Raw genomic sequence first — 16,940 nt, 5'->3', positions numbered from 1 at the left:
AATATTAGCTACAACCAAAAATATTTGTTACTATAGATACTACCTACTAACTCCACTTCAAAACCTCAAGACTACAGCAGAACATCTTTATAACGAATCTCAAATACGAAGCAGAAATGTGGTGGAAAGGACATAATATGGTGTTTGGAAAAAATCGGTTCCCCAAAATCGCTTTGCCAAAAAAGGTTTTGCTTCAAGTATCTCGTGTACAAGCCGTGATAGTGGCATGTGCAGTGTTGCACAATATTGCTATTGATTTGCGAGATGAACATTTTGAACTACTGCAACAAGTAGATGAACCAGCTGATGATATTGATCAAAGCGCAATTGACAACGTGGGAAATGCAAGTGTGCGAAGTAATCTTATAAGTGATTATTTTGCTTTATTACTATAATATTTTATAAATTACAACATTTTTGAGATAAATTAAATAAAAATTCAATGCTTTTATTTAAATAAAAATACATCCTCGCTCCAGGCACAAAATCTATTATTTTTCTAATTTATTTAACAATATATTTTTTTCTATGGCCCATAATTCTCTTTTATGCTCTCTTTCTTCCTCTTCAAATGCCCATTGCTTTCTCTTATTTAGATGCTCTTCCTTTCAATTGACTTTCATTTCCTTCGACAGACAACAATATCATGTCTTTGACTTTTTCCTCGATAGGAGGTAAGACGAGTAGCAGCACTAGGGCCACCTCCGTACGATATGTTTCAGCATGTATCAAGGCAGACTTTTTTCTTGTAGCCCTCTTTAAGCTTTAGCACTGCGAAAGTTGCTATACCCCACTTGTGCTATTAAACAGCGCCTCCAGCGTCTTCCAGCACTGCTCTTTCTCCTGCCAGGTGACTGAGTCACTATTTTTATTTTCTAATATATTTTTATGGTCAGCAACAAGCGAAGTTAGAAGGTCAACTTCTTCCCGGCTGAAATTGACGCTTCTTTCACGTTTTTGCGTAGACATTTTTTTAAGTTAAAGAACCAACCTCGAATCACAAAAACAACATACACAAACTACTTAGAGAAAATTTATATTTGTAATAATATGTACTAAAATACTCAATAACCTAACAAACAAAAATACCATATGACAATGACAGCCCGTTTCATTACAAGTAATATTAAATGACCAACAAAAAGGTTAAGGTTCTATGTTTTTCTATAGAATTTTGTAACTTTACTTGGTTCTATGTTTTTCTATAGAATTTTGTAACAAACAAAACGTTGCATAGCTATTTACTACTTTATCCATACATTGTGAAACAGACCCTAAGTCTTACTTATTTTATTTCGTTCCAAAAACAGCAAACTTTTGGTATGCTTGAACACAACATATTGCATTGAACGAAACGCGGTCGAGAGGCAAGGATCACGCAAAAGATTGCTGTCAATCTTTTGTCAAATAAACAATCGGATAGCAGAAATGTTTATTGGCATGCAGATTGGAGATCGGTCTTTAGATATGAATCAGTCCAAGATTGGTTATAATCATAGATTGATGATACATTATTAATTTTGGCCGTTAAGCGAGCATTTGGCTAACAAAATTTATGATTTCACCCGCGCGTCTCCCTCCGCCCGCTCTAGTGATTAGTGAATCAAACGTACCTATGCCCGAAGTTTGCTTGAGATAAGACGGACGATAGTGTTTCGCGGAACAAAAAAATCGGTTGTCTGTAAAGTCGGTTTACTGACGATAGGTGAACGTGACAACGTCATAAGAAAATACTGATGGAATGGTTGCATTTTTTTTTCAAAAAAAAAAAACAAACGAACGCTGCCAAACGCGGAGGCCGATTGTGCCTCTTTGTCGCTCGATCCGCGCTCTCGCTTGCAACGGACCGCCTCAGAGCGAGGTAACGCCGCATGCGTCATGTTTTTTCGTGCGTGCAGCCGGCGCCATCGAATTATAAGACGTTGTCAGGTCAAAATAAAGTAAACGCCAAATTTAAATAACTAATCTTAAAATAAAATTATAATAAATTAAAAAACTAATAAACTAATTGTTAGTATCAGCTCTCCGCCTTACAATTTTGATGTAATACAATTAACACATGGCTCCATAATACTCGCCATGATTGATATAAAAGGAAATGATACTTAATTTAGAGGTGACTGTGTTTTTTTGTATCAATACATATTTATTGTGTTTAATTCAAGCATCACATACTTAGATAAAATCAAATCTACAATGAGTGATTTTGGTTAGATCCCGCTCTTAATATATAAGTTTCTGTCAAAGTAAATTTATTTCATATCGAATTAATTTCTCATAATTAAAACGCGTATGAAACTGTATTTAATATTAAACATTCGAAATTAATGTTGTCAAAGACATGATCAAACTTCAGCTCCGAAATTAATGCAAAATAGTTTTGATCAATATTGCTTGTAATTAAAACTTAATCAAAATTTCAACTCATAAATATCCTTACTAATTCACGTCAAACAATGAACCGCGAGTTTCGAGATTTTCTCCTAACAATTTCTCTAATTGGTTTTAGACATTGATTAATGGGCGTGCGCTTACAAACAAGACTATCGTTCACAATCATTACGCCATCTCCAACATAGTCATTACCGCTTGTATTATCTTCTAGCCTCTATATTTTGTATGGACTCTGAAATTACTATAATTTTGGGTGTATGATTAATATACGTAGAACCAAAGTACTACGCCTAAAATGAGATTTTAAAATCGGTATTTATATATACTTTCTATATATATATATATGTTAACGTAAAATTGTAAACACCGTTAGATTGTAATCTATCTCGCGAGATTATAAACTGTCGAAAGATTGTGAACCTCAGCTTACTGCTTACAATTTAACGTATTATTATTCGGTAGATTGTACTACACTAATTTACTTTTAATACATAAGAACATTGTTTCAATTGTCAAATAGGAAAGAAGCTTTCATGTAATATAGGTACATAATGTCTTTGTAATAATAGCATTACCTTCTTTTATTTTTCCTACAAAAATATGGATTTTGCTTTTACGACTTTAGTCCCCGGGGTAAACGATATATGTAAATAAACGAAGTATTGTGATAGACCTATCTTTTTGATATAGCTTGCGTGCGACTCTTATCCCTAAGATTTTGAATTCTGGCTATGCACCCGGAGTTTTTGTCTATGTGCGCATTTAAACCTCCGTATGATGAAGGGAAACTTTGTGAGGAAACCGGCAAGCACAGAAGGCCAATAAAAAAAAAATGGTAACGAAACAGATACAGAAATCTGAGGCCACTACTTACACAAGCCGCATGTCTGGGCTTAGCAAGCTTAAAATAGAATAAAAGTACAGAAATTTGTTGGCACTTAGAGCAGAAAAAAAAGAAAAATCATATTATTATATTATACTAGCAGACCGGCTAAGCGTTGCTGTGGCTAAGGTTTTTCTTATATTACATAGTAATAAACTATTCAAGGGAAACGGTAGGAGAACTTATGTGAAAGGTAGATAGCTTATGTGAAACGTTGGTACTTTGAACAGCGCCATATGTTAGAATTATATCAAATAATAAACAAATATTTGCAATAAAATAATCTTGCGGGTATAAATTGAGATGTTAGGTATCCTATCTTTTAAGTTAGATCAAACTGCACACGGTGTGCAAATTTGATTGATATCGGTTTAGGAGTCCATAGCGGACAAACAACGTGACACGTAATTTATATATATTAAGATATTAGTTGATATATGCGTGCACTTTTAAACCCTTGTAAGAGGAACGAAGGCTACGTCTATTGCTTATTTATTTCTAGCAAATACCTAATGTAGTAAAATTGGTTTTCAGGATGGAGAAGTTCTTCCAAGTCAAGATACAGTGATGTTTCCAACATCGAAACAAGAGAGCCTTGATGAAGATGTCACTGACCCAATACCAACCAGTACGAGAGAGTCGTCAAATAAGGTGTGATTAGACCCTAATTAGCTATTAAAGTAATCACTAGGTGATAGGTACTAGGTTTAGATATTTCAAGGTCTTGAATAAATTGGTTGAAACGATAATTATGGGAAGTGGTGGAAAAAGTTAAACCGCCTGGGACCAGTACGAAACAGTGGTGAATCGCTTATAGGTACATTATTGACATATATAGTTATGTATATGTTACTGTAAAAGTTCGAACTACGGTTAATCTTAAGATTTAAGTGTAAGTCTTAGGATTTACCGACATGAGTTGGTAAATGTAAGTATTTCTGAAAATACGACGATTTTTTCGAGCTTTTACCATTCGAATTCAGTATATGCTAGGTTTTACCACTGTCAGCTGGTTGATGTTGGTTTTAGGAATAAAACAATGAGTAATTCTTAATTATTTACTTGAATGTACTATTAGACAAAACAGGTACATAGTATTATAATGGTATCATATGATAGTAATAAGTACAAACTAATACCAACTTATTTAAATTATTTTGAAAAAACACATAACGTATATCTCTGAATATCTCAATCTCTATCATATCTATCTAACTGAATCAGTATTTCTCTATTTGGAATTTAACAACGAAATACAAACATAATGCTTACATAAGCTAGTCTAACTTAATAATTATTTTTTGTTTTTCAACATTTACCGTGCCATTAATGTGAATCCTAAGATTTACCAACGAAATGGTGGTAAGAGTTCGAATCGCAAACCTTTTGGGACATTTACCATTAGGAATTGGGAGATCTTAGGTTTTACTGGAATATCTTAGGATTTACTGCAGTTCGAGCTTTTACAGTAACATATTTATGTAACGTAGTTTTAGTAATATGTTATGTAGCCACTGAAGTATTTCCGAAACAATTTGACTTAGGGTCCTTCAAAATAAGAGCGTACAAATTCCTAAAAGGCTGACAACACACTTGCAAGCTTTCTGGCAGTGTGAGCGTCCGTGGGCGGTGGTATAACTTAATACAACACACACTCTTCATCAGATGAGCCTCCTGCCCAAAAAATCATTAAATCACCAAAAATCTAATATAAAAATAGAAAAGGTGATTTCAGAAAACGTCAAAGTTACTATTATAGTAATATTTTACTGATTCTTATGAAGACAATTTAAATAACAATATTTTCATTTTAAAATCATTTGAATATAAATTAAGATTTATGCGTACGAATATTTTTTTTTTTTATTATTATTATTTTTTTTTTTCATTTTTCTAGTATGTGATCGAAATTCCACAGAAAATTTAAGTTTTCATCACAACTTTATATAAATAATCCTAGCCTGTATAATAATTGTCAAATAAGTTATATAATAACGTATTTATCTCAGATAACATCAATGAGTAGTTTTAGTTAGAGTTAGTAACAATTTGGCTTAAGTTGCTATAACATAGTAAAGAAAATAAAAACGTCATATTGTGAGGCATGGACAGCGGAACGTTTTATGTTTCCTTTGTGATCAACTCACTTACCATTGGTACTATGCCTCTCGATGCATCCAAGATGTCACCATTTCTGAATGATAGCATTAAACCGTCAGTTTGGGTCTCGGCAAACATACCTAGTGACCTACAGAACCTCGGCAAAAGAAATATGTTTATTATGGAATATATAAGATATAGGTAATATTTATTCCACGTCATTAAATTTGAATCGGTAGACATCACTACTTATCGGCAAAGAAGACAGAGGGTATAGGCCGAGAGAAAAAGCAGGCGTAAAAAACTCTCAGTATTCTCTTAAAATAGCAAATCGTCGTACAAAATAACTTTGGCCTACAACACTTATTTTAAAACAAATATCGTAAATTAATTAGAAGTAGCCTGTCTAGCACTAGTCCCAGGCCCTTTTATCAACTAGATAATTGTTAACTTTATAGTAAGCCCAATAGCAACCTGAAGATGTTGTTATACTGAATTCGAAACGTATTCAATGCCGTCTTATATATTACTGATTTATTTTTGTACAATTACGTATAGCTTAGAACAAGTTAACAGTCTAAAGTAGTAGTAGTAGTAGTAGTGAGTAGTCTAGTCAGTGTTCTGTAAAGTTCTGATTCTACGATGGTCTGTCCGATAGCGCACTTGAAGTTATTTTCACTAAAATAAAAATATTATGATCACAAAGTCTGGGCCCCAGATTTCTGTATCTGTTTCATGATCATTTCAATTATCATCATCAATCATGGCAAGTAAGTGATCAGCTTCATGTCTTTGACACACCCCGTTTTCATTTACGGTTCGAGCGAATGTTAAATGCGCAACTAGATAGAAAGTCCTTTAGTGCCGGGGATCGAACCTATGAACTCAAGGATGAGAGTCGCACAATGAAGCGTGCAAATCCACTTTTGGGTTGATAATCGCTTAAACTTATACTAATAAGTGTACAGTTCAAGTTTCTTCCTCGAAAACTATTATGTTAATAAGTTACAAAATGATTTATTATCAATACACGAACTGGAAATTTCAATATCTATTGGAACTACGCAACGTGAACTTCAGAATAACAATAGCACAGGTTGTTTGTGTTAAATAATATCTGGGCTTTCATTATTTGTACGAACGTTTGAATTTCAAGTTTCCGTTGGTCAATATTATTCAATAATATCTCTCCATTCATTGAATATATTGTTACATTTCTCTGTTTTCTCCACTGGTTTCTGTGTAGCGCCTGTAGTACTGCGTACGCCAGAGTTCATAATTCTCTTAAATATCTTAAATAAATATTTACTTATTGGCAAAAAAATATCTTGTTTTATCCGTTCTAATGAAATAGGAATAACAACAAACATCTTAAAAATTATGAAAACAAATTGAAGGATATTAAGAAATAATTGTTTCGCTTCAGGCCCTTACAGATAAACTTAATAAGGGCAATGGATATATTGTTTTTTGAAGTTATACTTCTTTAGACGCGTTATGAAAAATTGATGAGAGTTAAATTTTACGATGCGCGCGCACCGTGACACCAAATTATCAGTATGAAGTTGCCCACTAACGAATTATTTTTAAACCAGCCGGGCGCCGAGCGTGCGCGAGCGAGATGGGAATAAGACAATCTACAAGTAAAAAGAAATAGAATAGGCTTTGGACACTACTTACACTACACACCTGCACTAATCAATGTCAATTACTAATCACTTGCAATCGCATACAGGCCTTTAGAATACACGGTTAGAAAGACTTGATTGATATTATTATTTGAATACTGGTAATTGATGTGTAGGTGTAGGGTGACAAAGCTTTAAATTAAGAATATTCGCCATTGAAACTTTAAAATCTTAAATTTTTTTTTTTAGGTGGCGTCAATCAGCCAGTTGTCATTCCTAGTGAGACCAGACAGCTTTGAACGTGGCCAGTTAAGACTGACCTGTGTTTCCACGGTCCACTCGGTATACAACGAGAGGGCTGAGTTGGTCATCAACGAGGAACGGCCACAGATCGCATCTGTGCTTGGCACCAGAGACCGCTGTTCTGGTAAGTAGGAATAAAATGATTATGTATCAACTATCAAGTATAGGCGAATTCACTACAAAAACATTTGAACCTTATAGTAAAGAAGACAATCGAACTGATTTTGTTGGCTGTTCTCAGGTTATTATGTTTATGTTTTAGGGAGTCTATAACATACAATATATGTTGCTCTTCTTATGAATAGTCTTACTCTTTACTTTGACTCATTAGGGAAGGGTTATTTATTTATTTGGAAAACAAAACAGACATCTCTATACAATAAAAAAAAAGTTAAAAAATAAACACATTGGATGTATCCACAAAAAGTTTCACTAATAAAAAATATGATACAGAGCAAAGAAAAACAAAACATGACAGCACAGACACAAGTTATTTTTAAATGAAGCAGTAGAGGAGTGAGAAAAAGGGTCGATGTTATAGTGTTATTACTTTAATATCTACTTACATTAGTGATGTTAGGTGTTATGGTATACACCTGCAATACGGCTGCAATCACTGCGATGACGTCATAACCTGGATCGCGCTAGAGTCTGGCTAATGAAAGAAGATAACGATAAAGCGCGGCAAATTCAATTTTTTTTAGTATGGTATCCCTAAAAGTTTGATATATTTTGTGGATTAAACTTACTTGATACTTGATTTAATTTAATTGTATTTTTATGAAATTAAATACTATACGTATTTTGTCTTACTATTGATACTTAAAATGACTAGCATGGAAAATTTTAGTTTTCTAAAGCAGTTAGTAGTCAATTCATGTCGCCGAGTCACATTCACATACTATTATTAATCTTTCATTAGAGCATTCTGGCCTGTGACCCCCTGACTCCCCATTGTCAATCAATTTTATAGTAGGAACATCTCTTCCCTTGCGTCCATTATATTACACACGCTCTATTTACGAATTTCATTCATCATTAGCTGCTTTATGCAGCATCGAGTCAGAAAATAGCATACTGTTCAAAGAAAGTAGCTGTGGATAATGCGAACAATGAAAGTTTAATTGGTCACTATTGTGTCTCTTACAGTATTATTTGTCGACAAAATAAATTCGTCAATACGTTATAGTATATCCCTTTTTATATTAACTAATTTCTTCCAATACTAAATTTCTTAGTATAGATATAAATTGTACCATTGTATTGTTATACCAAATTCTTGGAAATAAATTATTATTCTATAAATCTTCTGTATAAAACTCTTTTCCTAGAGAAAGTATCATAACAAATGTTCTAACCGCTTAGACGTGAAAGCTAAAGAGAAAGTTATATTAGAATTTGTAATATTATTAGAGAATATCTATGATTTTCGCGATACTCATAAAACCTCTAAAAGTAGACTTACAAAAGTATTTATGTAAGTAAGTACTTTTCGAGTGCTTTTCAGCAATCATCTAGTGAATTTTGTCGCCCAGAATACAACCTTATTTATGAAAGTTTTGTTAGAAGGACCTCTCAATTATATTATTGAGACAATCTTGGAACTTACAACCTATATAATTAATTTTTTTTTTTGACAATTCACACCAATTGACCGAGTCCCATGCTAAGCTGGTGTAGCTTGTGTTATGGGTACTAGGCAACGGATATACATACGTATTATAGATAGATGGACATATAAATACATATTTAAACACCCAAGACCTAAGCACAACACCAAATGCTCATCACATCGATGTTCGTCTCAGCCGGGGATCGAACCCGGGACCCATGGATTCGCAGTCAGGGGTACTAACCACTAGACTAGTCGTCAAAATATAATAATAGGAGTGATGACCTAGTGGTTCTAAAGTACGTGTCTCATCCCTGTAGACATCGTGTCTCATGATCGTTGGTCCGTTCCCCGGCTGTGCACCAATGGAATTTCTGCCTAAACGCATTAAACACTTGCACGTACGGTAAAGGAAAACATCGTTAGGAAACCAGCATGCCATAGACCCAAAGTCGACCGTGTGCGTTCAGCACATTTGTAACATCAGGAAGGATTGCTTAGCAAAAATATTATTTACATTGCACACATACTTTATAAAGCAAAGCTTTGCCGCTATTAGCTATTAGAAGTAGAGTTTATATTTTTCCTTATAAAGATTAATTTAGAAGCAGCGGATTTTTATATTTACATGTAAACATTGCCTTTGAATCGTTGAAAGTAAACCAATTCCACTCTACAATTCAAATATTTGCGCTACTGCCTTGCAGTGCAATTTACCTTGAGAAGTTTTGGGTTGAAATGCAACTTGGTAACTAAATAAATATCAAGAAAAATCTCTAACTATCCATATATTCCAAATCGGTAATTTGCAAAGCGAACTATTTTCATTAGGATTTCTTAAGTCTTTTGGACCGCAATGTTTATGAGTTACAAAATTATTTAAGAGCTAATTAAATTTCAATAAAGTCATAGCCCATTTAAAACTGTTTCGTATTTACTACACTCAAACGTACGTAATCCGTTATCGCATTCGCTTTATTTAGAAATATTCTTATCAGAAATAATTATAATATCTTCTGGGTAATGGCAAGCAGATACCTTGACCTGACAAGAAATATTTGTCTTTTGATTTGACCTTCATATCTATATATCCTTACTAGCAGACTCGGCCAAGCGTTGCTGTGGCTAAGGTTTTTGTTATATTACATAGTAGTAAACTATTTAAGGGAATCGGTAGGAGAACACCAGTCATGGGGATCACCATGCTTTTTTGGTGGCTATGCCATTAATATGTAGCTTATGTGAAACGTTGGTACTTTCAACACAGCGCCATCTGTTAGAATTGTGACTATCGACTAATTAACAAATAATTTGCAATAAAATAATATTGCGGGTATAAATTGAGATGTAAGTTATCCTATCTTTTAAGTTAGATCAAACCGCACACGGTGTGCAAATTTGATTGAAATACCAACGTAAATAAGCTACAATTTAATGGCATTACCACCAAAAAAGCATGGTGTTCCCCTTGGCTGGTGTTCTCCTACCGTTTCCCTTGAATAGTTTGCTACTATGTAATATAACAAAAACCTTAGCCACAGCAACGCTTGGCCGGTCTGCTAGTATACGTGTAGATTAACAATCATTGAAATAACAAATGGTTTTAATTGAGAATATTACTAAAAGGTTAAATCATTCATATTTATTCAGATTCGGCTTCAGTCTATACGTGTTTGTCTCTAAATATTCCGGGCGAGTGAGCAAAGGTAATGTTCAGTGTATGTAGACGATGTTTGTTCAGCATTGCATCGAGTAAATACATTGTGAATGTGCCCAGCTTCCTACCCTTTGACGTTTCGGCTTATATTTAGTGTCAAATTGGAACAAGCGTGTGATTGTTTCATCAGTCTATGTTAATTCCTTGTCAGGGCGCTATTGTCTTAATAATTTTGGTTCACATGTGACCTACAAGCTAAATGGTAATGTGTGATTGTTGATACTAAGGCGGTTGCGCAACAGACCTTTATTTATTAAAGCTTTATTAATGAATCAAATCGAAAATTGGTTAGTTAACATTTCTTAATATGAGTATTTATTGTGTTAGTATAAGTTGTAAAAATATAAGTTAAATTTTTTTGCCGTCCAGTATTATCTGGCTCATTTTAGGGTAAAACCCTCCTGCATGTTTTTCCATCTCTTTCTTTTTTTTCACTAATATTTCTCAAGGCATTTTATAGATCTAATTGCTTATTTTGATGATCTTACGTTGAAAGTGCAAAATTTTAATTATTGTGACGTGGAGCGCCATATATTTTTAGTATTGTCCTGTTCTACATATGAAAATGTAATGGAGGGTGGCGGTCGCTTTCCCCACAAGAACCAGCTGGATTGGGGACTATTTTGTTAACGTGTTAATTTTTATTGTTGTATTTTCTTTGTGTTTTTTATTAATCACTATCCAGACTGGCATACGTCGTTTTTGCTGATGAAGGAATGTTAGATGGTGAAATGGCATTGCTTACTGTACAAGCTAGTCTTTGCAGAATGAGAACCGTGGCAATGATTCACGGAAATTATTTACTTTTAAATATTTCATATTAAGTATTCATTTCCAATAACAGTGTTGTCAACTTAACAAAAAAGCAGCGACCTCACATCCCACGACGGTTCTCTTTCCGCACAGACTATTATAAGTAGAATTTATTGAAATGTTGAAACTTACCTCTTATATTCACGAATTTATTGCGCATTCGTTTGTCTTAGAATATCTGGCATTGACGTTTGTCCTCAGGGTTAACAATCAAACTAGACAATGCTCATGAAGGACATAAACTTAAATTAGGTCTATCAAAAGCGCAAAATTAAATTGGTTTAACTAAAAATTATGATCAATCTGTTTAGTTTTTGTTCCATTGTAGGTACTTAAAGTGCTTTTAATTTTTTTTACGTAGATTTAATTAGACCTTTTTGAAGTTGTACTTCTTTAGGCGCGTTATGAAAAATTGATGTCAGTGAAATTTTACGATGCGCGCGCACCGTGACACAAAATTATCAGAATGAAGTTGCTCACAACAAATTCTTTTTAAACCAGCCGGGAGTTGATCATGCGCGAGCGAGATGGGAATAAGACAATCTACAAGTAAAAAGAAATAGAATATGCGTGAAGTTAGCAGCTATGCCAAGAATTTTGAATGACCATAATGACCTTTGTAGTACCTTTTAAACAAATAAAGGAGTTGTAATTATTTTTTCAAAGAGATTTAGCAATGCTTTTTCATAAAGACCTATTGTTACTTAGTTAAAAGGTTATGAAACATACCTAGTTATTAAATTTAATGAATAATATAATAAAATTATTATTATTATTAATATTAATTAATAATTGAATAAGATACTAAATATTATTAAATTATTAACGTTAAATTTTTATTATTTAAAAAAAAATAAAGAAAGCCAAAGAAGTATAACTTCTTACGCGCGTACACAAGTACACGTACCCTTTTTTTTTATTAGACTTACCATACTTACACATATACGAGTATATATCATTTATAAAAAATAATGCTTTCAATGGACAAATGGTACAAAATCTTCTCAAAATTTTTATGTCGAATCACCCCATCCGCATTGCTGGGGCGATTAAAACGTAACTACAAGATGTTTAGGACCATTTTCTGCCGCCAAATAACTAAATTATTAATGCATACATTCTGTACTTCAAGTTGTACAAGATTGCCTCAATATGCACGAAATAGCTAACGGGGAGCGTCTCCAAGCCGCTTGTTTGGTCCGAACTATTGCGAGTGCTATAAACAATTTAATTAGTACTCAACTCCGACACCAACTCAACGCAACTTTGTTTAATGCGCTTTAGAAATATAATATCATGCGGGCTTGCATTGTTTGATGCACAACTTTCTCATAGTTTGTCTTAGGTTTACCCAATCTAGGTGCTTCTGTGTTAAGATAACTGATTACCTTATATGGTTCATAGAATCATAATAACATATTTACAGTAATAAAATAAAATATATTTATGTATTAAAGAAAAGCTGTGTAAAAAGGCTTACTATGAAGTTAACGATTAACTAGTAGATAAAAGGTCCTGGGACTAGTGCTAGACAGGCTTACTTTTTATATATATTTGTTTTTAAAATAAGTGTTGTTTGCCATAGTCATTTTGTATGATGATATCTATTTTAAAAGAGTACCAAGAGTTATTTTCCGCCGGCTTTTTCTCTCGGCCTACACCCTCTTTTCTCTGCCGATGAGTAGGGATGTCTACCGATTCAAATTTAATTACTTGGAATAAGTAATACCTGTATCTTATATTCCATAATATATTTATTGTATTTATTATTTTTATTTTATATTATAGTTTTAGTCAATTAGGTTAGACTTAAATTACTTATTAGTCTTAATTTAGGCTAGATCGTTATGTTAAATAATGTCTAAATAACAACGACAAGGTTTAAAAATAATAATATGCTACGAATATCTATTTGTAGGAGAAATATCGTTACTCCATCGATATTGAGATCATTAGCGGGTTTGGTGGGCGTTGTGTGGGTATAGTGTGTCACAAGACACGAATAATTATCGTACAATGTTTAATTTTGATTGATTCCTTTAACACTAAAAATAACACTTGCTTAAATTATAACCATGTACACTTATAAACATCAACATAAAAGATGTTAGAGCTGATTTACACAGGGTCAGTAACTGACTACAAATTCGAGGCAAGTCAGTGCTGACCCGAAAAAAACCCTGTGTAAACTGATTTGAAGTCAGTACAGTGGCTTGAAGTCAGCGCTGACTTGAATATTCGGACACGAATATTTTAAAGTCAGTTGGCGCCCCCCGCCACCCGCGCACCGCCGCGCCAGCCAAATAAACCCCGTGTAAACAGACAAGTCAGTGCGTGGTTAGTCACTGCCGCTGCGTTGTAGAGTGACCACGTTTTTTTCGCTGGCGATAAAAATGAAGTTTAGCGAAGACGAAACCATAAAATTGGTGTAATTATATGGCCAGTTTGTACTCCGCAGGATCTTCAAATCGCAATTGCTTCAGCGACAAAGCAGAGCCACCAGTTTCGTTTCTATCGTCAATCCATTTTCTTACCCATTGTCGTTTATTTTTTGTTATCTCATTTTCTACCATTTCTATTAACTCATTCAACAGCAAAATTGATAAATTTTTCAACAAATAATTAAATCGTCGTTTCAGTTGTTTTCGCGAATTCATTTTTCCCACTGACTTCACACACGTGTGCTCATCGTGAGAAACGCACCACTACTACTTCGTGTAAACAGTTAAAGTCAGTCGCGGCGCCGACTTTGGCGCTGCGACTGACTTGTCTACTTACCCTGTGTAAATCAGCCATTAAATCAATTCTAAATTTACATTTACTACCAGAATCTCACAGAATACTCCAACAAAGCTGTCCAGTGTCTCGAGGTCTTTGCCACTGTCAAAAGCACAGAATCACTCGAAGTTCAAACCCACTAAGAGCATTTGATCTGCTCTGATCAGTCGTAACAATCTTCGTACTTTATTGGTTAAGTATTGATTCCAAACTATGAAACAATTAAATAATAACATAAATTAAATTATGATTATAAAAGTAATAGAAGACATCTCAATAGCACACAACAACAATAAAAATCCTTCAATTGACTCGATCATAACATTCCTGATATTTACCATTACGTGTTATCGTAAAATTTACACCTAAATCTCCCAATGTAGGTAAGTATACATAATAGTACAGTTTAATAGTGAAAAACGTTGTTCGACAAACTAACGTTATTTCTAAGTAAAGGAATAGAAAGTTTTTCGAAGCTATTTATTATCAAGATTAAATAAAGCGTCCCAAATATTTCGACTATAATTTGAAACAAGTTAGTTTTAAGAAAGTTTTAGTACTTTATTCACCTGGAAATGTATATTTATAATACGGTTATGTAATTTAAAATAATAATAATAAATCAAACCAATCAAATTGCAATAGTAATTAATTTAATTTAATGATTGATAATTCACTAGCTACTGTTAAGCTTATGAGTCGTAGACAATTTTAGTCACACGATTACGTTTTCCGTCATATATCTTTTTCCTAACAAAACTATCGAATTATTTCTAGCATTTTGTAATTGTCGACGACTCATTGGTCTAGTGGTTAGTACCCCTGACTGCGAATCCATGGGTCCCGGGTTCGATCCCCGGCTGAGACAAACATCGATGTGATGAGCATTTGGTGTTGTGCTTAGGTCTTGGGTGTTTAAATATGTATTTATATGTCTATCTATCTATATATATATATATATATATATATATATCCTATATATATATATATCCGTTGCCTAGTACCCATAACACAAGCTTCACCAGCTTAGCATGGGACTAGGTCGATTGGTGTGAATGTCCAATCAAAAGAAAAAAAAATTGTATCTAATATTTTTACATTAAAAAAGCCATACCATATCAACCAAAAACAAAAAGTTAAATTATGTATCTAATTCTTAATAATTGTATAGTCAATAGGAAATATTATGTGTACATGATATCCCACTAAACACATTCTAATTATTGGAAAACATTTAAAATTAATTTTAATAGGAGCTACTACAAATGTACGCAATGAATATCATTGAAACCAGTTAAAGCAAAGAGAAGCGAATGTGAATTCTGTGTACACATTGCGATTCTGGTCAAACGCTGCTCACTAGTTCGGAATGTTTAGAGGTGACGGACTAATAGTATCAATTTTGCATTGCTGACTCTGGAATTCTATTTAACATGCTTATATAAGCACCAGTATTCCTCTGAAGAGTTTCGTACAGCTGTAATATAATAGTTTTAAAAAAATATATATATAACTAGCTGATCCGGCAAACGCCGTTTTGCCATGTTTATCATTTATAACAAAAAAATAGGGGTTGATCGTAGAGGGGTGAAAATTAGGGGTTGTATGTATTTTTTAATGCTGTATCATAAAAAAATAAAAATTAATTTTTTTATCTAAAATTAAAAAAAAAATAGGGTTGGACTACCCTTAACATTTAGGGGGATGAAAAATAGTTGTTGTCCGATTCTCAGTTATACCCAATATGCACACAAAATTTCATGAGAATCGGTCAAGCCGTTTCGGAGGAGTTTAACCACAAACACCGCGACACGAGAATTTTATATATTAGTTAATATAATCTTATGTATTTATGAACAACGATATTTAGTCGAATGATTTTATTGTTTTCTTATACAGTCTTTACAATTTTCTTAACCTACATAGTCACTATAAAAAGAATGAAAAATTAAAAAAAAGAAAATTAAAACAAATTTCAAAAGTTCGGTCCATGTAGCAGTGTACCTTCCTTATAGTAGTAGCAGTATCCAGTATTGCGATTTTTTTGGATAATAAATATAAATAAATAAAAATCAAGTATTTTAATGATGAAACACCTTGTGATAGACAACATCTTTTCTTTCATTATCCATATCCATAAGAAGAAATAACGCAGACGGTATTCCCATCCGTAAACATACCACTTAATGCAACAAAATGTTATTAAATAAATATACATTACCTGTCCACATCGTATCCCTTACTTTAATAATACCTACTAACTGACGTGAGACTGATCTTAAATTAAATTCTGAAATTAAATCATTATGATTCATGTGCACTTTTTATTATTATTATTTTTTACATGTATCCTTTATTAGTTTAGTTTGTTTTTGTTCCTGTTTAGTTTCTTTTTCTGAACAACTATATGTAATACATGTATTTTTACACTTCTTGCCTACCTTATGTAATTTAATACTTTTTTTTTCTTTTCTCACAGTGGTTGCCTAGAAGAGATCGCTCGAAAGCGATAAGGCCGCCAGTTGCTCTCCTTTTTATTTAATTATGTCAATTGTACTATATTAATGTAAATGCAACGAAGTGTTAATAAATAAAAATAAAAAATAAATATATTATAACACAGTAATTAGATAAATAAATATAATACAAATTTTAACTTATACGACGATTGCAATGTACATAATATAATATTATAAATGCGTTATACTATAA

The 16,940-nt window shown here is 33.1% G+C and overlaps 1 protein-coding gene across 1 annotated transcript in view; it reads left to right on the top strand.

The window, feature by feature from the left end:
• Positions 1–16,940, top strand: part of LOC125056512 — a 252,735-nt gene that overhangs the window by 204,393 nt on the left and 31,402 nt on the right. The window contains exons 7-8 of the mRNA XM_047659646.1: positions 3,812–3,928; positions 7,255–7,432. Of these exons, the coding sequence (XP_047515602.1) occupies positions 3,812–3,928; positions 7,255–7,432 (295 nt within the window). The remainder of the gene's footprint in view (positions 1–3,811; positions 3,929–7,254; positions 7,433–16,940) is intronic.

The sequence above is a fragment of the Pieris napi genome, chromosome 15 (assembly GCF_905475465.1).
Source record: "Pieris napi chromosome 15, ilPieNapi1.2, whole genome shotgun sequence".
In the NCBI taxonomy this organism is placed as follows: domain Eukaryota; kingdom Metazoa; phylum Arthropoda; class Insecta; order Lepidoptera; family Pieridae; genus Pieris; species Pieris napi.
This window is presented reverse-complemented; position numbering and strand designations above follow the sequence as displayed.